At 59.9% G+C, this 21916-nt stretch overlaps 1 protein-coding gene across 1 annotated transcript; it reads right to left on the bottom strand.

The window, feature by feature from the left end:
* Positions 1-534: 534 nt before the first annotated feature.
* On the bottom strand, positions 535-20710 carry GNAI2 (G protein subunit alpha i2). The gene is made up of 9 exons (NM_001101040.1): positions 20531-20710; positions 6486-6528; positions 6099-6240; positions 5762-5922; positions 3543-3671; positions 3014-3143; positions 2775-2928; positions 2191-2404; positions 535-1550 (listed from the first exon to the last, which is right to left on the bottom strand). The coding sequence occupies exons 1-8, from the start codon at positions 20646-20648 to the stop codon at positions 2214-2216; spliced, it is 1068 nt and encodes a 355-aa protein (NP_001094510.1). The 5' UTR covers positions 20649-20710; the 3' UTR covers positions 535-1550; positions 2191-2213.
* Between the last annotated feature and the right edge of the window lie 1206 nt (positions 20711-21916).

The raw sequence follows: 21916 nt of genomic DNA on the forward strand, positions 1-21916 counted from the left end.
CGCCCGGCAGAGGGGGGCCTTTCATCGACCCACGGACTCAGCAGTCTCCCGGCTCCGCGGTGGTCCAGGGAGGAAAAAGTCCAGGGACCCTGCCTGGCTCTCGGGGCTCACCCACAGCCACTGTGGGTCACAGTCACCGTGATCTGCCGCTCCCTCCTCCAGCAACGCACGGGCACTTCCCATAGCTTCATGAAAGCCTCTGAGACTCACTGGACACTCCTGCTGCTCCCAGTGTGGAAGAACCCCTTAGGAGATGAGCTCCTTAAGAAATCGGCCCCACTGTTCCAGAAGGCTGCTCCAGACCCACGACTGCAGAGGCGCTAGGGGTCAAGGGGGAGACCTAGAGGCCCCAACACGTTAAGATGACTAGTCCAAGTGGGAAAACTGAAGCGATGGGTACTGGGCCTCAGTATGAGTTGAGTACCCAGGGCCTTGCCACCAGTGAGGACCCAGGGCCAGACCACCATCACCTTAGCACATCTAAGCCTGGGTCTCTGCGGCAGGAGAGAAGAATGCCAAGAAGGTCTTGGAATCTTTTTTTTTTTTTCTTTCTACGTTTTATTATTTCAAACCAGGTGAACAATTCCATAAAACATGTGAAAAAAGCAAGGAAGTGTTCAACGCTGAAGGACCCGGGCCTGGGGCGAGGGCATGAGGGGCGTGGCCCCTCAGCAGGCAGCGGCGGTTCCTAGGTTAGCGCTAAGGAGCTACATTTAGGTTAATGGAGCCAGGGCCCAGGGCCACTGGGGTGGGGCCCTCAGTGATGTTGGCAGTTGTCTGGAACAGCCCTTGGAACCCAATTCTGTGGAGGGCAGGGTCAGGCTGCCACCCGCACAGGGGGCAACCAGCAGAGGGATGGGTGTAAACACGTAGACACACTCAAGGCACGGAATCACCGGAAAGGGGTTGGGTGGGTGCTGGTCAGGATCTGACAGTTTTAAATAGTTTTTTCTAAAAAGTTTCCTAGGTTTGCAGTTTTCTCTTTTTTTTTTTTCCCCCTTTGACTTTCTTTTTTTTTTTTAATAAAAAAAAAAGCTACGAGAATGAGCAAGTGGACTGTGGTCTTCAGGAATGGTGGCGTCTCACGCTTCTTGTGCTTTTTCCTTTGGGGCCTCCAAGTGGCTTGGGGCGGGAGGGGGTGGGGCAGATTGTGGGGGTGGGCAGGAGGCTCCCTGTAAACATTGGTTGGGTCAGGGGCTGGTGTTGGGCGAAGCCAGGGGTCCCAGGCTGGAGAAGTGGGTGCCCCTCCAAACACAGGCCGTGGGAGACTCAGCATGGGCTCCCCTCCCCCATCATAGAACAAGACAACGGTTAAAACCAGAATGGAGGCCAGGAGGGGCTATGGGCACTCCCTGCACCTGGGGCAAGGGCAGGCTTCAAACAGGAGGCCTGTGGCAGCCCCTCCCCCAAGTCTCTGGAGCTGAGGGTGGGACTGCGGGGAGCCAAGAACAGAGGAGAGAAGGGGAAAAGCGGCCAGGGGACAGGCGGGGAGCGTGGTCCTCTTGCCCCCATCTTCCTCAGGGGCTGGGGTAGCAGAGTCGGCGGTGGCCCTGGAGGTGGGGGACAGTCAGGGCGTGGGTCGGGAGGGAGGTAGCCAGTGTGGGTCTCTCTGCCCGCCTCCCTAGATGATGACCCTTCTCCAGTTTCCCCACCCACTTGTTACCAGGGACATGGTGGCCGGTGTGTGTTGCTGGGTTACACACACACTGTAACCCCTGTTCAAGAATGAATGGGAGGGGAGACTGGAGCTCTAGGAGAGCCCTCCCCACCCACTGTTCCCAGGGCTGGTGAGGCCAGCCTCAGCCCCGGACCCTCAGCTGGGTCCGAGGGAAAGATGGCAGGGGTGAGCACGGAGCTGGTCGTGCTGAGTGGAGGGCGGCTGGGCCCCTTCTGTCATCTCGATCCTTCAGGCCAGGCCGGTGGCCTTGTGGGTGGGAACGTGAGTTTTCGCCAAGGAAAATGGGGACAGCCCTCCAGTTCTGTCCCAGGACACAGCCCGGTGCTTCTACTGTCTGGACCGCCGGGCCTCCCTGTGCCCCGTCCTCAGTGCCCCCTGCGCCCCCCATGCCCCACGCCCTGGTCTCTCCCGGGGTCCGAGCTCGCCACCCCCGGCTGGCCGCCCTGGCCCTCCCTGGCCCCTGGCCGGGCTCAGCGGCCCTCCCTGGCCCTCCCGGCCGCCCCCCGGCTCACCATCCTGCCAGGCCCCGCCGCCCTCAGAAGAGGCCGCAGTCCTTCAGGTTGTTCTTGATGATGACGTCGGTGACGGCGTCGAACACGAACTGCACGTTCTTGGTGTCGGTGGCGCACGTGAAGTGCGTGTAGATCTCCTTGGTGTCCTTGCGCTTGTTCAGGTCCTCGAACTTGCTCTGGATGTAGCTGGCTGCCTCGTCGTACTTGTTGGCCCCTGGCGGGGTAGGCAAAATGGTGAGGACTCCTGCTACGTGTGCGGCAGGCGGGCCCACCCCACAAGTCCAGAGAGGGTTCTGTGCGTCTGAACCAATAAGCCTGGATGTGTGACAACGGTGAGAGTGCACAGGCACATGAGTGTACAAAGAGGGGCACCTGATTGTGTGAGGGACGACGCCCAGTGACATGTATGGGGTACATGCCCGAGTGTGTTAAAAAGGGCCCTGGGGTGTACAGACACAAGTGTGTAAGCCTGTGAAGCACCAGCTGTGTGTGAGTGTCCCACAGTTTACCCTCCTGTCCAGTGGGGGGCGCCCGTGGGCCACCTGGTCACCACCAGCTCCTCCCCAGAGGCCCAGACCCCACACCTGTGTACTCAGGGAAGCAGATGGTCAGGGGGCTGTGTATGATCTTCTCCTCGAACAGGTCCTTCTTGTTGAGGAAGAGGATGATGGACGTGTCCGTGAACCACTTGTTGTTGCAGATACTGTCAAACAGCTTCATGCTCTCGTGCATGCGGTTCTGGGGGCAGGACAGCGCTTTCAGCACCAGCCACCCCGACCCCTCACCCCTGCCCTCCCTTCCCCGTGGTCTCTGGGCCTCTCACCATCTCCTCGTCCTCGGCTAGCACCAGGTCATAGGCGCTCAAAGCTACACAGAAGATGATGGCTGTGACGCCCTCAAAACAGTGGATCCACTTCTTTCGCTCAGACCGCTGACCGCCCACGTCAAACATCCTGCGGACACAGCGCCTTAGCTCCAGAAAAGGGAGTTCTGGGAGAAGCTCCCTGCCCCATTTCACAGATTGACCGACTGAGGACAGAGGCCTGCTCAGGGTAAGGCAGCTGGCTCCATGGTATCACCCACACTGGCCCACTTTCGCCCTGGTTCTGGCCCCGCAGAGTGACTGAGGCTCGTCAGCAGGGCAGGTGGCTGCCACATGGGGTAGGGTCAGCAGAGGCTGTGAGCTGCTGGCCACCACACAGCCTTAAGGAACTCAGTGTGGGGCTGGGGGATCCCAGATGAACCCTCTTTCCCAGCACAGCCCTCAGCAGACCCCGATGTGAGGATCTCTCCCCGTCACCCCCAAGGCTGGCTGCTCCTGACCCTGTTCCCTAGCCCACAAGCCTGCTCACTTGAAGTGTAGATCTTTGAAGGTGAAGTGTGTCTCCACGATGCCCGTGGTCTTCACTCGAGTCCGCAGCACATCCTGCTGCGTAGGGATGTAGTCGCTCTGGGCGATGCGCTCCAGGTCGTTCAGGTAGCTGCAAAGGGGTATGGGGGCGGGGGGGCGTCAGTGGAGGCCAACTGGCTCCTTGCCCTTCCGTCCCTTTATTTCTCAGGCATAGCTTCTGACTCTTCTTTATTTATTTTTAACTGAAGGATAATAGCTTTATAGTACGGAGAAGGCAATAGCACCCAACTCCAGTACTCTTGCCTGGAAAATCCCAGGGACGGGGGAGCCTGGTGGGCTGCCGTCTATGGGGTCGCACAGAGTCGGACACGACTGAAGCGACTTAGCAGCAGCAGCAGCAGCAGCTTTATAGTATCATGTTGGTTTCTACCAAACATCAACATGAATCAGCCATAGGTTTACCCGTGTCCCCTCCCACTTAACATCCCTCCCACCTCCCTCCCCATCCCACCCCTCTAGGTTGTTACCGAGCCCCCAGGTTTGAGTTTCCTGGGGTCTTACAGCAAATTCCCATTGGCTCTCTATTTTACACAGGTCCCTGACTCTTAACCCTTGCCTACACTGCATTCACCACTCAGCCGAGGGGCAACTCTGAGGCCAGCCAGCCAAGCCCTAGCACCCAGGTTGCAGGCAGGCCTGCCCCACACAGGATCCAGGGTGGTGGAGTTGCAGGAGAGGGTGGTGGGAGGGGGCAAATTAGTCCTTTGGTGAGGGAGGCAGGATGCTAATCGGCACAATTACGGCACCCGCCGCAGAGCAGCCTGGCATGTCCCCTGACGCGGGGCTGGACAGGTTGAGGCCTGCCAGGCCCAGTGGGCTCTCTGCCCAGCGCCCAGTAAAATTTGGGCTCCTCAGGGGAAGGGCATAACCACTTGCTTGGCAGGGGTCCCAGGGGCTCCCCACTACCAGCTCTCTTAATTAGTATTAATGCCGCCCTGGCCTAGCCCTGAGACTAGCTCAGCTGCCTGCCTCAATATCCTTGCTGTGCCCTCAGGGTTCGGGTCCAGGCCTCCCAGTCACTGCCCAGGACCGATGTCTTGCTCTTGGGACAGGGCTGCTGGGGCCAGCTCTTGGCTCCCCCACCGGCAGCTAGGCCAGAGGGAAATGACTTCAGAGACGCAGAGACCGAAAAGAAAAACAGGAAGGGCTATAGGGAACTGTGACGCATGTGCTGTGACCTGCAAACTCTACCCCGCGCCCTACGGAGAGCCTCCAGCCTCATGGTGAATTCCACACCAGTTCTTCCCTTGTCTGCTACCAGGGGGCTCACCCCATGGACCCAGTGCCCCACGGCAGCCTTGTAGGATTGCTGCGAGGAGGGGCTGGAGGACCCCTGGACCCTGGAGTGTTCCAATCTGCTCCCCACCCCTGGGTGATTTCATTGTAGCATAAACCTGCCTGGGAGGGCAGGGCCCACGTTTACCGCTGAATCCCCACACCCAGAACAGCGCTGGGCACGCAGTGGGTGCTTAATGTCTGGGGAATGAAGGACACGGATGATACAAGAGTGGGAAGGGGCCGGAGGGTGGTCATAACCAGGTCCTCCTTGAGTATCGCACGCCCTGAGACGACAGGGGTTGATAGGAGCCATCCGTCCCTGCAGGCAAGACCCCAAAGCTCTGCTGGCACTGAGAGCTTTTGACTTCTGGGAGTAAACCCCTCCAGCCCCTCCACCCCACCATGTGTGGATGTGACTCCGCAGCTCCTATGGGGGGCGTGCTCTCACAAGGGCATTCAGGCCACTGCAGGGAGGGTGGGAGGCTGTCCACGTGACTAGGGCAAGGCTCAGAAATCATGGCCAGGCAAGACCGGCCTCCCACCCAGCTTTGGGGAGGTCCAACAGCCCCTCTCTGGGTGGGCTCAGGATGGGAAGTGCAGTGAGAATGGGAAAGCTGCTCAGACAGAGGGACTGGCTTAGGCAGAAGTAGGAGGCGGGAGGTGAGAGTACAGGGCCTGCAGCCTATCTGGGGGCCCATCCAGAGCCCGTGGATGTCCCCCCACATCCTTCTTCCAGGCCAAACCCCAAACCACCAAGACCCTGGCTGACAGCGCAGAGACTCGTCCTATCTTTCTGAGGGTGCTCAGGCCCTCTGGCTCAGGCTGTAGTCCAGGTCTCCCCCTACTCCACCGCCAGCCCGGCCCCGTGGAGTGAGTACTCACTAGGCAGCAGAGTCGTTGAGCTGGTACTCCCGCGAGCGGCCAAAGCAGGCCTGCACCCCGTGGTCAGCCCAGAGTCTCCGGATGACGCCGGACAGATCCTCAGGCAGCACGCCCTGCTCCTCAGCCGTGCACGACAGTGCAAACAGCTGCCTGGCGTCGTCCTGGGCACAGGGGTGAGCGGTCAGCGCGTTGCAGGAGCACACGGCCACCCCACCGGTCAGAGGCAGGGAGGAGGCCTTCGGAATGGGGCCCAGACTGGGGTGTTCTCAGCTCCCCCGGCACAAGGCTTGCCCTGAAGTGTTATGGGAGGCAGGCAGGGGTTGGGGAGTCCACATACCGCGCGGGAGGGGTCGGCAAAGTCAATCTGCAGATTGCCCATGGCTTTGACAATGGCCATGATGGACTGGATGGTGTTGCTGTAGACGACCGCCCGGTACTGTCGGCACTCCTCCTCCGAGTAGCCATCCTCGTGGATGATCCTGGCAGCCAGGGGGCCGGGGTTAGGGTGTACGGGGCACAGGGACCCCCATATGGGCGTCTGGAGCTACGGGGGCCTGCAGTAGCTACTTCAGACAGGAGGAGACTGCCTCTGAACCACTGGGGAGCAGAGGATGAACGTGGCCTCTAGCAAAGTGCTGGGCCCATCCCTGGGGGCAGTACAGACCCGGAGGAAGAAGAGGGGAAACCAAGGTTTGCCGGCCGTCTCCCCGCACACAGCACTTACTTCATCTGCTTGACAATGGTGCTCTTCCCTGACTCCCCAGCACCTGGAACAAAGGGCACAGTGGGTCAGGGAATAGGCCCAGGGGGGACACAGGCCAGCAACTAGTGGCCTGGCCATGTGGCCAGGGAGGCAGGACCCATCCTTTCCATCAGTTGCAGACGGAAGCAGTCAGGCCTGGCGGGCAGCAGAGCTACCAGGGGTGCAGCTGGCAGGGCCGTGGGGGTGAAGGCAGCCTAGTCCCATGGGGGACCCACTGCAGGCCCTGGCTTCCCACAAGGTCTGTTGCTCAACATGGCTCCCCACTGCCCTGGCTGAGTCCAGGGGCTTTGGCTGGAGACCTGAGGCTCAGCAGTCACCCTGTCGTTCTCGCACACGCAGACTTGCCACTCCGCGGCTAGTGCTCCCCAACGTGGCACTGGGTCATAGCTGGCAGAGGAGCCCTGCTTACTCTCCTCCCTACACTGTGAGCCGCAGCTGCCATGGGGCCTGGATCCGGGCATGGCATCATACCCCTGCCTTCCAGCCAAGGCCCAGCACCCTGCTTGCTGGGCCGAGGTCTATTCTAAGCAGGTAAGACACCAGGACCTGGGGGACAGGCAGTGTCACATACACACATGTACTGACTCATGATGCTTCTTTTCCAGCCTGGCAAAGCCCTATCCTGTACTTTTCTTCGACCAGTGCTGAGGAATTTGCTGCCACTCTCTCTGGTGACTGTCAGAGCAGCCCCACAAAACAGGTACTATTTCTCCCATTTTACAGATGCGGACACTGAGGCTCAGAAAAGTCTTGGCCCAAGACCATGTAGCCAGGATTCAGAAGAGCAAAGAGGTATGTAGGATGATGAGGCCTGACCTGCCCAGCCCTACTCAAAATGTGGCTCAGATCTTGCAGGACAATGTCTTGGGTTTGTTTTTTTTAAACAAACAGCTTCCCGGGCTCCATCCCAGACACAAAGCCAGATCTCAAGGGGTGCAGCCCAGAAACCTGCATTCCCCAGGGAGTGTGTGCAGGGAAGTGTGAGACCAGGAAGGCCACTTCTCTCCTGGCTAGGGGTGCGAACAGGGCCTTACTGCTTCCCTTTTGCCGAGCACACCTCAGCTGGGCCCAGCTTTCTCCCAGCCTTTGCCCAGACTGCACCCTCTGCTCTGCCCCAGCACTGTCAGGCACTACCTCTTGCCAACTCTAGTTCTTTGCCCAGGGAGTTCTCTCTGCCGGGCATACCTGCCCAGTGTCCCAGCTACACATGTCCCAACCCTCCTGATCACTGTGGTGGGTCTGTCCCTCTGACCAGCTCAGCAGGGTGGGTGGTGGGGTCTGTGGGGGAACTCTCGGCCCCTGTATATCCCTCAGGGATGGTTAAGAAACTCAGAGGATGAAGGGGCTAACACACAAACTGCCATGAGCAGCATGAATGTCAGCCATGATGATCTCAGCACAGCGGTGAATCGTGCCCCCTACATGTCAATCGCTATTCTAAGACTATCCCGTTCGCTAGGTGGTCTCACAGCAAGCCCCGGGCGTAAGTCAGCTTTACCCTCATCTCCACCTCACAAATGAGGAAACTGAAGGATTTCCCTGGCGGTCCAGTGGTTTAAAACTCCACGCTTCCAATGCAGGGGGCATGGGTTTGAGCCCTGGTCGGGGAACTAAGGTTCCATATGCTGTGGGACATGGCCGAAACATTTTTTTAAAAAAAGGTGGTGGGGGGGGGGGAAACTGAGAGACACCGCTGTCATGGTTACAGCCCCTCTGCACGTGGCCCACCTTGCCTCCCAGCACTGTCCCATGTGCCCAGGGAGCTTCAGGTCTGAGTCTCCACACTGCCCTCCAAGCAGCATTAGACCCTGCTTGCCAACTCCGGGTCTTTGCCCACCTGCATCCATCCTACCTCCCACCCCAGATCCACACTGACCAAGAGAAACTGAGGTGTGGCTTGCGGCCACAAGCCAGGAGCCTCCGTGAGGAGGCTTCACAAATGCCGCCCGGAATCACTGGGCTTCTCTGACAGTCCCAGGCCTGCTTCCCAGGATCGGGGAGCGCTGCGGGGGGAGCAGCACAAATAGGCAGGCTCTGGGCAGGCTGGGGTGTGAGCCCCTCTACTGGTCCGACCCCTGGACAATGGAGGCCCCAGGCCTAGTGTATTTCCCCTGGGCATGGGCTGTGGTCAGGGGCAGCATTCCTCTCCATAGGGCTGGCAGTGAGCAGCCAGGACAGGACCCCTCACTTGACACTCCCCACCTGTGGAGTGGGCCCAAGGGGAGAGGCCCTGGGAAGGCCCAGTGGTAATGCCGAATCACGGAGGCTCTTCCCCCAAGGCCCAGAACATCCACGGGGCAGGGGGGACAGCGCTGGACTGGGTGACCACGAATGACAGCCAGGTGACACCTGGTTGTCCTTCCCAACTAGTTACTTGCTCCCAGAGAGCAGGAGGGAGGGTGGACAGCCTGGGGCAAGGACCCAGGAGCCTGGAGTCCCAGCCAGGACTGGGGGCCCAGTGTAGGAGCGGAGGCCGAGGGCACGAAGTGATGGGTCACATTGATCACGCTGTCCTCAGGTGATCCGAGACTCAGAGTGGGCAGCCCTCCGGGGCACAGGGGACCTCAGGTGGGGGTGATTTGGGGACCACTGTGCACCTGAGGCATCAGTCTCCTTGTCTAGTCCTGTGATTACTTTCTTGGTAAAAGGCGTGGACCACTCCGTGACCCTGCCCAGAGATAAGGACGCCAGCACAAACTTGCTTTGCATCTGATTTTCCTAGCAGCAGGAGACCGGGCAGACCTTGAGTGCCCTTTCCCTGTCCCCCTTGAGCTTCAGTCTCGCTTCTTCTCCCTTCGAAGAATAGGACATATTCTTTGCCCCCAGCAAGGGACAGCTGGACAAAGTCACAGAGCCCCCATCCTTGGACTCAGAGCAGTCCCTTTGTCTTTCTCACAGCTGTGACTCAGAGGGAAGGAGTTAAGTGGCAGGACAAGGATGTGGTGCTGGCAGCCAAGCAGAGAGCAGGGGAGAACACCAGGACAGAATCACAGGCGTGGCCCAGGAGGAGCTACAGTGGATCATGGGGGTTGGGGGCAGAGTTGGGTGGAGCCATGGGCTCTACCCAGTTGGACACCCTGGTTCTCAGGCAGCCCACAAGCGAGGTGTCCTAGGAGTTCCGTTTCCATTGGTGCCTGATGACGCTTCCCTATTAGATAGGCTGGCACTTGTCCCAGAGTTTGCTTGTACCTTGCTGATCCCAGGCACCCAGTTCTGCCCATCCAGCCCTGCACCTTGCCTTCAGAGAAGGGGGCATCACTAGCTCTATCCGGATTGCTGCAGAGGTGCTGGGGTTGAGGGTGGGGGATTCAGCCAGAAGAAGGCAGCAGGAGTCTCGTACCCACGGCGGGCCCACCAGGCACTCCTTTCTCCAGCTGAGTGGGACCAGAGGGACCTACAGAGGATCCCTGCAGTGCCCTCAGTGTTTCCACTGGGCCATACCTCTTCCCACCACCAAGGAAGAAGCCTCTGCAGCCCTTGCCCCGGGGCGCAGCTGTGGGGCCCCCAGCGGGCAGGCGGTAATTGCCGAGATGTGCAGGGCGACAGCGGCTGCTCTGCACTGGAACATCTGCTTCCACTCTGGGAGCCCTGGGCCCCAACGGAGGAGGGAATAGACGGGGGCCGCGGGGTGGGGAGGGGAAGAACAGCTCCACCTGCCTGAACGAGGAGGCCAGCAGGGCCTCTGGGGGCAAGACAGGGCCCCCAGTCCAACGGCATGATGCTGATCCCAAACCCCTGCATCGAGTTTCTGTTGTAGTCTATGTTGAAGCCTCTACCTCCCAGACGTGGCTTTGTCCCGCTAGGAGGCCCTGACTTGCCTCTCTCCTCTCTGGCCCCACTTTCCCTTCTGCAGGAGCCGCAAAGCCTTGAGAGGCCAGCCAGCCCATGTCACGTTTTCAGCTCCTCTCCCAGAGGGAGGTCCAGACCTACCACAGCCCTGGGGCCCACCTCGATCCTCCCCGAGATCTCCAAAAACGGCTGCCTGATCCTGCCCTGGCTCTGGCACCTCATCTGTGCAACAGGATACCACCATTATCTCATCCTAGGAGACGGGTGAGTGCCCGGCACACGGCGAGTGTTGAGATCAAAGTTATTATGGCTGTTTTCTTTTACCCTTCAGAAGAGGGCAGAGTTCCCCAAACCTCTCATTTCCTGCAACCCACAGTGACCACGCTGCATAGGTCACTGCAACCACAGGCTGCAGAGGAGCCTGCCTCGGCCATCTCATTTTGAAGGCGTTTCTGATGCTTTCAAACAAAAGCACAGCCCAGGGCAGTGACCATGGGTTTGAGAGGCTGACTCAGCAGTGGTGGTGGTTCCCTGCTGGGTCTTGTGTAACCTGGGACTGGAGACAGAGCCACGCACTCCTTTGCTGGCTTTCTGCTCTCAGTTCGTCACTTCCCCTCCACACAACCTGGCACTCCTACCCGGGCAGGGTACTCCTTCCCGCCCAGCACGTCTCACTGCAGACACCGCTCCCTGGCGCTCTCTGCATCCTGAAGGCTGGGGAGCAGGTCTCCCTGCGGACGCTCTCGAGCTGGTGGGCTCCCCAGGAACATGTGGGGCCGGGGAAAGCTGCCAGCTGACGTGGCAGGCCTGAAGGCAGAGATTCTCAGAAGCAGCCGTGGCTCGGACCACAGGGTAGACGTGGGGAGCAGCCCAGCTCAAACCCACAGCCGGGGCCCGCCCCCCACTGCGGCCCTCTCAACACAGCTCCCCGCCTCCATCACTGGCCTACCCTGGTGGGCCGCTGGGGGAAGGTTGGGATGCACCCTGGGAAGCCCACCCCAAAGGCGGCCCTGGCACCACCTCCCACTGTCATCTCAGGAAGGTGCCACGTCTCCACACTCCAGCCCAGCCCGCCGTTTCAGGGCACCCCCTGCTGCCGCCCCGCCCCTCCCCGCTCCGCCCCTGCAGCCTTAGGGTCCCTGGCCGGCCACCACCAGGGGGAGCCCGGCGGCCAGGGACCCAGTGGAGGAGGTGGGGGTTGGGTGGCGCAGAGGAGCGTTTGTTTCTGGAAAGCGGCGGCGGCAGCGAGGGGCAGCTGGGGGAGGTGCCTCACCCACGGCCCCCTCCCGAGCCTGGGAAGCCCTCGGCCAGCAGAGACTCGGCACACAAGGGAACAATGGGGACGGCGGAGGGCCCCGCCAGACAAAGGCCCTCCAAGCCCCGCCCCTGGCGTCTCTTCCTTCCTCCAGGTGCTGAGCTTCACTCCCTCCAAGGAGGCTCTGCAGGGGGCTGGCATGGGGGTGGGGGGAGGGTCTTGGACGGACCCCGTGTGACACCCCCACCCACATGTGTGACCTCGCCTTCCTCCAGGTGCCCCAGCAAAGCCGGAACCTCCCTCCCTCCAGTCTCTGCCGCTTGGGAAGCCTCCAGCAGCTTCCCGACGCCCATCAGGGCAGCACTAAGGACCAGGGCCTGGCCAAGTCTTTGCTCTTCAGTGCAAAGGAAAGAGGCCTCGGATTCTCCCAGGCACGGAGAGGGATTTCCAGGGCAGGGCTGTGTCTCCTGCAGTGGGGTCCTGCCCACCGTAGAAAGGGAAACTGAGGCACTGGGTAAGGAAGGCCACGTTGGAGGAGAGGAGGCCCTGAGACCTGCTCCTCATTGGCCACTGAGGCTGCATCCGGGTCTCACCCTCCACTGCCAGGCACTGCTAGACGGGGCCCAGGTGGTACACGGAGCCAGGCCATTTGGCACAGCCCTCTTCCTGATGCTTCTTCACTGGAGGAAATCGCCTTGCTCTTTTCAAAGAGTCTGAATCACTGTGGTAGACCCAGGGTGAGATGTCCATGTCTGGGCCTCATGTCCCCATCTGCGAAATGTACTCCTCAACGGAGTGTGCCAGGCGCAACGCCCGCCTTGAACAGCCTCCTTTGGGTCTTCACACCCACCCCAAACTCCACCCACAGTCCAGCCCAAGTGGGCAGTTTGTCTGTGTGCCCACAAGCCACGATCCAGGCTTGAGAAGCGTGACGTCACGGGCCCCAGCACTGGGCACAGAGAGGGGCGGCCAGCCTCAGGTCACACAGTGAGGAAGGTGGGGGAAAGGAAACTCTGGGACCTAGAGTCTGGACTGGCCATGAGGGTACCACGTTTGTTCAGCTTTGTGTTTGGCCTTGATGCTTCTGCCGCTTCTGTTCTTGCTCTCTCCTAGGTCCTTTAGACTCCGCAGTTCCCTAGGGCCTGGCCTGACAAGCCAGAGCAGAACCCTGGGAACTCCACGGGGAAGGGCAAGGCAACTGAACTTTGGATTTCGGAGGCCAAGAAGGATGAGGACCAGCTGTGGTCCTCCCATGCTGTGGCCAGCCCACACCACAGACACACGAGTCGCCATACAGGAGCCCACCGCAGCCTTTGCTCTTAGTGGGGACCCTCAGCAGGACCACTCTTCCCTTCTCCTCATCTGGACAAGCCCCAGTCTCCAGACCAGGCTCAGGGCCCCCCACACCACACCCTGACAGCCTCCAAGCTGCCTCAGGCTGGGACTTAGTCCTCTTAAGCCAAGGGGTTGTGGGAGGCACAAACATGTTAGGGGAAAAGCAAAACACTAAGATGCCTGAGTGTTCCTATGAGGGGACACAGGCTAGGAGGGGAAGTGGGAAGCAAAAATGGGGGCACCTCTATTAGGACGAGGTCACCCCATGGCCACACAGCAGATTTCTGGCTTTAAGCACGCACAGTCTTGGGTCCCACTCTCTAGAATAGATGGTCCCCTTAGAGTCCCCTAAAAGAAGAATCGAGGCCCTCAGGCATATGCAGGACATGAGTACACCCAAAGCATCTGCCTGTCACCCTGACTGAGCAATGCTTGCCAACTGGGCACAGACTCCTGTGGGGTGACAACAGTTGGGGACAGGTGCTCAGAGTCACCACCTGGGTTGTCCTTTGGTGTCTCCACTTACTGGGTAAGTCACATGATGTTCCTGACCCTCAGTTTCTGCATCAGTGAAATGGGTATGTCAGTCCCAGCTCCACAGGGTTAAACACGAAGAGACCGGCCCTATGCAATGGTCACAGCTCAATCCAAGGCAGCTACTATTATCACCAGAGGGGAAACTGAGGCCCAGTGAAGGCACCCACTACCCAGGCCCAGTGGGTAGTGGCGTGGGGGAAATCCTTAGGCTGGATCAAGGGCCTTTCTGTCTACCTCCAGGCAGGGGAAACCCAGAGTGAGCTAATCCCAGGGCTCCTGCTCCATTTCCGGGCATTCATCTGGGCCTGCAGCCGGCCTTCCGGCTTTGGAGGGCAATGGCTGCTTGGGAACATGGGAGCAGCCCTCTGCTTTCCTGCTGCCCCCCCACCCCACCCCGCCGGCGTCCCTCTCCCAGCCACCACTTCCTGTGGTCAAAGGAGGGGCCTGGAATCCTTCTCAGAGGCGCCACCTACTCTGAGATCCTGGGCCCAGTGGCCACTGGGGCAGGACAAGGGACAGAACTGTCTGGATTGACTCCAACCCGGGGACTACCAGTAGGGGCAGCCCACGGGGGCCCCGCACAGGTGGGGCTCAACTTCTAAAGCCCCCCGCATTGACCTGCCTCACACTCCCCACCCCAGTGCACAGTGTGAGCGGCTCTCTGGCCTCTTCCTCTTTTGGGCTCCTCCTCCTCCAGCTTCTTCCTCCTTTTCCTCTGGTGTGGACACCACTTCCCCGAGTGGCCCAGCCCTGCCGTGCAGACTTCACCACCCCTCCTCCAACCCTGGGACACGGTACCTGCTGCCATCAATACACGCCCCCCTCACTGCCCCTGCCTCCACCAAACCGGAGACTCTGAGGCTGTAGCAGCCTTGGCACCCCAGGATTCTCTGAGCCACAAGGACACCCTTCTCAGCACAAACCTTGTATGATCCCACCTTTAGGCTTTGGCGCAAACGGGCCTGGCATTTACTGCCAAGCCTTGGAAGTGTATGCAGGAGGCCAACACTGAAGGGCCAGCCCAGGTTAGAGAACATGTGGCTGCTATTCCAGGGAGACTATTCCCCCAGCCACCAAGATGATCAGAGCCCCAAGGTGCAGCCTAAGGGTGAGGGTGGAGTGTTTGGGGTTTAGTAAGATCAAGAGCTCAGGGGAGAGAGGCTGGGTGGGGCTGGGCAGAGGAGCCCCACCCTGCACCTGTGGCTGACGGAGAAGCTGTCTGAGAGTATCAGGTACTAGGGCCATCATCAGAGGGGCCTAGTCCTTTGCCCTCCCAGGGCCTTCTGAGGCAGGGCACATCAGTGGTGGCCTGCCAGAACCCGTTAACCCCTTTCCTCATTGACCTTTTAGGTTAGGATTCCTGCCCCCGAGATAGTGGGAAGATGAGATTAGAAGCTGGCCTGGGTCCTGCCTTGGAGACAGCACTCAGGCTCTGGGCTGGACTTTCTCATCCTCTGCTGGGAATGTGGGAGGCCAAGTCCTTGGTCCCTCAGATGCTAAGAGCTTAAGTGGACAAAGCTTCCTCCATCCTGTTCCTGCCTACAGAATGGGTGGCTTTTAGAGATGGAGACAGAGAGACAGCCAGGGACGGAGATCAAGGACAGGGTGTACAGGACCTGTGTGCCCCCGCCTGTGGTCCAAGCTGCTGCAAGTGCCAGCCCTGCACTGCTGGAGCCTGGGGACCTCTCTGGGATCCCATCAGGTCCCACCCCCAGCACTACCTGCGGTCACTTGCTGGGTTGCTGTTAGCAGGCTTAGGATATCTATGATGCTAGCCAATGACCCTGCAGCTCAGGCCAGCCCAGGGCCAACCCAAAGAGGCCCTTGACTGTGCCAGTCCCCATCTGGCAGCACAGGCTCCAACTCAAGCACAGTGGGTGGCTCAACGCTGCCTCAGGGCCTGGCATGGAAGCCTGAGCTCCCCAGCTGGCCTCACTTCCACCTCCAGCCACAGGGGCAGGCATTCCCTCTGTCCCCACCACCTGCTCTGCTCTCTGTCTTGGGGTGCTCCAACCCCCACCCCTCCTGGGATGTCTTCAGCTGAGCTCCAGGGTCACTTCCTTTGCAAAACTGCCCCGATTCACGTAGTCTCCCAGCTCAGGGGTAGCCCCTGAAGGACCCAGCTTCACTTCTATCCTAGAGGGACAACTGCTTTCCTTGGCTGCACCAACACTGGGGTCACAGGCAGGGGCTGAGCCCAGGGGGACTGGGAAGGCAGAGGGGGACTCAGAAACGGTTTAGACTCCCTACTCACTCCCTAGCTTGGGAACCCCAGCAGTGAAGCTACTGACTCCCGAAGACAAAGCCTGGCCTCGCCTGGGGGAGGGGTGGGAAGAAGAGACTCACAGGCTCCAGCTGCCCCGCCCCCCATTCAAGTGCTAATGAGCTCCAGCCGGATGGCGGGATAGCAGGGATAGCAGGTGGTGGGGCGAACAGGGAAGCTGGAGGCCGGCCTGGGTACCAGCCCACTTGGTACCCCAGGGCCCTGCCACACCCCCAACCCTAAGCCCCCCCGGGAAGGTAGCTCAGCCCCCGGAGATTGGGCGCAAGGTCCCCAGGGCAGTGGGTCACTCCAGATGCCACCAAATATCTACAAGTCTCAACCTCTCACTTGGTGAGAGCAGCGGCCCAAGGGCAAGGGTCAGGGTTCCCAGGGCCTCCATACTAAGGCTAGGCAGGCTCCGAGCTGGGGAGATTCCTCCCCATCAAACTCTCAGCTCTGCAGGAGTCAGCAGGGGGGTGGTCCCTCTCCTGTTCTCACACCCACAGGTCTTGGTGTACCATCCCCACAACACGTATGGCTGCAGGCAGGCACCCCATCCCAGATTGTGGATGGAGAGCAGAGCATCTACCAGGATTTCACCTGTAGCTGGGGTCTCAGCCGGTGCACTAGGTGGAGCAGGGATCTGAACCTAGGTTTGTGTGATCCCCTCAGGAGAGTGAGCCCTCCTCCCCTCCAGGCCAGGCCTTCCTACTTCAGAACCCTTGCTGAGTTGGTCCCTCTGCCCCCAGTGCCTGGCCCTGGCAAATACTGCTAATTTTTAAGCCAACTCAGAGGACCCCTTCCCAGGAAGGACTACTCCTCCCACCCCCAAAATTCACCCGCATCACTAGACTCTACCCATTATCCAGCCAGCCAGGATCCCAGGCTAGCCCTTCCCACTAACTCCTGCTACACCAAGCCCCAGGCAACAGCTTAAGAATTACATATCCCTGTTCAGGGATGTGTGCAAATAGTTTCATTCTTTCCACACACACTTAATAGGCACCTACAGTGTGCCAGGCCCCTTGTGAGAGACAGAAAGGACTAACGTCACAAAACTCCCTTCCTTTCATTTGATAAATCTCACTGAGCCCCTCAATGTCCAGTTTCCGCACTGGCCAGGCCAAGAACTCCCCACAGTACTGTTCTGGTCTGAGCCCCATGGCTGTGGGGCAGCTCCAGCCCTAAGAGCTAGACAGGCTCTACTGCAGCAGCAGAGAGAGCAGGCCTGCAACAGTTCCCAAACAGCCTGAGCTAAAACGAAGAATGCAAAGCCGGTTTTCCCACATGAACAGCTATAGAGTCCCTACTATGTGATCTGCAAGGAGTGGACAAGGACTGTCTCTGCAGCCTGGCTCAGTCGGCAAAGGATCTGGCAAAGGATCTGCCTCGGATGCCAGAGACCTGAGTTGGATCCTTGGGTGGGGAAGATCCCCTGCAGAAGGAAATGGTATTCTTGCTTAGAGAATTCCATGGACAGAGGCAACTGGTGGCCCGCAGCCCATGGACCTGCAAAGAGTCGGACACGACTGAGTGACTGAGCATGCACTAAGGTGCCAGCAGAGCGTGATGAGACCATAAGGAAACAGCCTGAAGAGTTTTTCCCTCAGTCTCCCCTTGAGTCCTGGTCATTGGCCTTACATAGTCCTTGCCACCTGCCCATGATATGGCAGGCAATGGCTCACTGATCGCTATCTTACTCCTCCATCTACCCATGTCCAAGATCAAGTTCACACCAGTAGCGCTTCTTTCATTCAACAAACAGACAATAGTTCCCAGGCTCCATGCTTGGCATAGAAGGCTCACAAATGAACAGGACACAGTCCTGCTCCAGTCGTGGGGGAGGGCAGTTGGACACAGACAAATACCACGCTCTAATGGGGTGGCATGGGGGTGGGGGGTTAGAGGAGGTGCTTTACCAGCCTTCAAGAAGGGGGTCAGGAAGGATCCTGGGAGGTGATCCCTGGGCAGAGTCTTGAAGAACAATCAAGTAGGAGTGAAATGGGGGGAAAGTACATCAAGTGAAGGGAACAGATGCCAAGTCCCAGGGGCAAGAGGAAACTGCTGTATTTATACCATGAAGCCTTCCTGGAGCCATCTCTCCTTTCTCTGTAGACTGCCCACAAAAGCTCAAACAAATCAGAGTCACCCCTAAACACACACTCTGGCTTACTTTACCCAAAGTGCCCACGCCGAGGCCCCAGATTCTACCAGGGGATAGCTGGTCAATCAAGCTGAACTGGGTGGGGGTGGGGGTATCTCTGAAGTAGAGCCGGTATCAGCAGCCCTGCTCCCCCAACCCAGCTGCCAGGGAACACCCTCTCCCCGCTGTGTACCACATCTGCCTTTGCCCCGGCGATGGACAGTGACTATGCCCGCCGGCTGGCAGAGCTCCCCAGGACGGGAAGGAGCCAGTATGCGGGTGGGGCAGCAGGCGTGGTTGGGCTGGGAGGGAAGGCTGGCAACTGCCCAGCCCGAGTCCCGTTGCCTGGACAGAGTCTTTCCGCTACGTGGGACAGGCGCCCAGCTCTCTGAAGCTGCCTCAGCTGGGCTCCCATCACCTTCCCTGTAACTGGACAGGCAAAGGACAGCCAGCCGGGACCCTTCTCCAGGCAGTCCGGACAGAGTCCTCAATTTCAGGCAAAGTTTGGTCTCCCAGCCCCTTACAGTGAGTGCGTCCTCTGCAGGGTCTTAGCCCCGACTCCCCATCCTGGGCATGGCACTCCTCTGGCCCAAACTCAGGAAGCCCATTTTACAGTGGAAGCAAAGGCCAGAAGGACAGGATGCTGAGACGGACTCCCCATCCTACAAAGTTTCGAGCATTTCTAGGGTAACCTGTACCCCTGGTTGCTGCCAGCTTAGTATGAGAGGGGTCGCCAGACCCAAAACCTGAGCCGGGCTCCAAGACTGGTGGGATGGAGTCAGCACAGAGAACCAGGCCAGGGGCCCTGTGTGCCCCAGCCCCACATCTCTTCGGGCACCATCGTAACTGTGATTGGCCTGGGAAGGGGCTGGCTAGTGACCCCCTGGCTGGGCACTGGGAGGCAGCAGTACCCGAAGCACCCTTCCCAGGCCCAGCGGGCAGCATCGATGGGCATTCCGCCGCGTCGACACCCACTCGCTGCCGCTGCCGCACTCGCAGCAGAGACAGGAAGAGGCAAGCGCCCAACGCAAAACAGCCCAGGAGGCTGGGCCGCCGCCCCTTCCCGCCCCTTCTCTTCCTCCCCGCAGCGGCAGCGGATGCCATTTTGAAACCTCCGGGGCTGTGCCCCTGAGGCCAGGCCCCCAGGGACAGTCAACAGATGGGCCGAGGATGGAAGACACGCTGTCCCCTCGGCCACACGCTCAGCATGAAAAGCCCCACTTTTCGCAGCCTGGGGACCCCAGAGCAGCTCTGGGGCTGAGGGGCCACACCCCCCACATCCATAGTCCAGCCCCCAACACTGCCGCGAAGGCCTCCTTCCCTACTAGGTTTGAACTCCACCCCACCCCCAATCAGGCTGCCACTGGGCGCACCACACCTGCTCCCAAAGAGAGGCTGGACTGGGGCAACTACCAGGCCCCCAGCCTCTGCACAAGTCCACCTCAGATGCCCACCCCCTAGCAGGCCCCCCACTACTCAACCAGCTGGTCCACCACTCCCCCCTTGCAGGGCCTCAAGGTCCGATAGGCCCACCCACTCTCAGAAGCCACATCCTAGGCCTTTGGGCCCAGAAAGGGTGCGGGAAGCCCAGCACCCGTCAGCGGCTCTCCTTGGCCCGCCCGCCCGCCGGGGGCAGCAATATGTCGGCTGTCTCACCACTTCCACTTCCCCCCACCCCCCAAGCAGCCACCATCTTTCCTGGCCTTGGAGCCGACGCAACCCAAACTCCTCCACACTCCCTCCTAACCCCAGATCCCCGCCTCACTGGCCCAGACAGGGCTTAGAAACTGGGAAAAGGATAGCCAGCAGAACTCCCCGGGCAGCTTGAGGCCTGGTCCCCTCCCCCAACATGACCAGTGGAGCCCTTAGGGGGTCTGGAGCCAGTCCTTTCAGTCCAGCCCACCTGGTGCAGGAGGCGGGTGGGGAAATCTGGAGAAGGCTAGTGTGGGAGAGAAATTAAGAGCAGGGGAGCAGAGGGTTTGAGAGATGCATGCAAAGAGGGAGCTGGTGGGCCAGATGCCAGGAGCAGGGGTCTCTAAGGGTTTGGGGGCTCTGACTGGAAGGTGATCTCCTAAGCAGTCATTCCACTTCAGAGGTGCAAACCAAAAATCCACCTGAGAAGTCCCTTGGGATCAAGGTGCACAGGTGGAGGATACAGGGTCCAGAGTAGCGATGGGGCACAGAATGGGAAGGAGGGAGGGAGTGGGGGCCTGGGAGGGGCCCTGGAGATACTCAGGCCCAATAGGAATAAGGGGAGAAGTGAGGGAACAGGTGGTGCCTGAAGGTGGGGGCCGAGTGGGATGGTAGGGGGTTGGGTAAAGTCTAGGGAAGTATGGAAAGACAGGCAGGGGGCTCTAAGGGTCTGTCAGGTTGGACAGTAAGAGTGGGTGGTCAAGCAGAGTTCTGGGCAGCGGGTGTTGGGGCCCTGGTGGCTGTACTTGGGGGTTTGGGCTCTGGGATGAGTTGAAGATGGGACCTATGGGCTACGGATCAGAAGTCTCGGCCAACCCAGAGTTTTGATCCATTTTTTTTTGTTGTTATGTCCTTGCCGGGCGGGTCTAGGGGGTTCAAGTCCAGGTGTGGGGATCCAGGCTGAGTCTGGGTGTTCGAAGCCCTAGTCCACAGGTCAAAGCTGGGGATTTGGGCGGGGAATCGAGGGGTCCCAGCGCAGGGCGCGGCCTCACCCAAGAGCAGCAACTTCACCTCCCGCGCCGCCTTCTCGCCGTCTTCCCGCAGGTTTTTGTCGATCATCTTGGAGCGCTCGGCCGCCGCCTTGTCCTCGGCGCTCACGGTGCAGCCCATCCCGCCGTCCGCCGGCCCGGCCGCTGCCCGGCCCCCACAAGGCCCCGGCCCGGCTCGGCCCCGCCCGACCCCACTCCGCTCACGCCGCCGGCCCTCAACGGGTAGCTCCCGAGTCGGCAGTTCCGAGCGTCTGCGGGCGGTGCCTTCCAGGCCGCCGCGCACCGACGGCAGGGCGGGCCGGGGGCGGGGCCGGAGCGAGTCAAGCCTCGGACTGGGCCGGGGCAGGGCCGGAGGCGGGGCCATAGGAGATCTGGGGCCGCTGATTGGCTTGAGGGCGGAACGACGGCGAAGTTAGGCTCAGCCCAAGCTCGGCCCGGGCTGGAGGCGGAGCCACGCCGAGCGAGAGCTGCAGGGGTTGAGCCTAGCCCAGAAGGACTGGGCGGAGGGCGGGCTGCAGGCGGGCCCGGGCTCCGATTGGGTGCGGAGCGCCTGGAGCCCCGTTGCTCGACGGCGGGGGCGGGCAGATCTCGTAGCCTGAGGACCGGGATCCGGTGCACCTCAGGGGCCGAGCAGGAACCAGTCCTCTGAGTTGGGCGAGCGGAGCAGAGAAGGCGTGTCTTAAAGTTAATGAACCCAATAAACTTGTCTCGGGATCCACAGAATCCCGGAGGCTCTCCGGATTGCTTTCTTCGTCTTAAAGCGGTTTTGACCCCCCTCTGTCTTTTGAAGTTAAAAAAGAAAAAATTCTATTGCCACCTCAATGCCTTTGCCCAGGCTGTCTCCCTCAGTTGGGGGTAACTTCTCTAACCATCCAAGAGTTATCTTTCTCTGATCTTCTAGGAGGGAGCCATTCATCAGGGAGCCATTCTGGGCTCCAACCTGGGACCCAGCAACCATGAACAAGGAAGAGAAAGAGAAAAAGGTGCCACCAGACTTCTGGAAACATAAGTGGCCATGATCTTATGGCCTGTCATCACTGGACAGTGGCTGCAACCCCATGGCTGGACAAAGGTGTTGGGGGAGGAGGGGCAGGCAGCAGCATTTCTAGCGGGACATTTCAGTCTTTCTGACTCTCTTCTCCATAAGAAGCCCACAGCCCTGACCTCTACTGGACCGTTAAAAAGTCTGCCAAGGGTTACCCAGGAAGGTGTCCTGTGTGTCTGGAGCTGGGGAGGGCCCAGTCCAAAGACAAGGAAAGTCCACGAAGCCAGGAAGTGAGCTGGCCAGCAATGCTTGGCCACCCGCAGTCCCCTGTTTAGCACAGACTCCCTCCTTACCACCTTGACACACATCTTGTTTCCGCTACCAGTTCTCAAGCTGTCCGTTCT

The sequence above is a fragment of the Bos taurus genome, chromosome 22, assembly GCF_002263795.3.
Source record: "Bos taurus isolate L1 Dominette 01449 registration number 42190680 breed Hereford chromosome 22, ARS-UCD2.0, whole genome shotgun sequence".
In the NCBI taxonomy this organism is placed as follows: Eukaryota; Metazoa; Chordata; class Mammalia; order Artiodactyla; family Bovidae; genus Bos; species Bos taurus.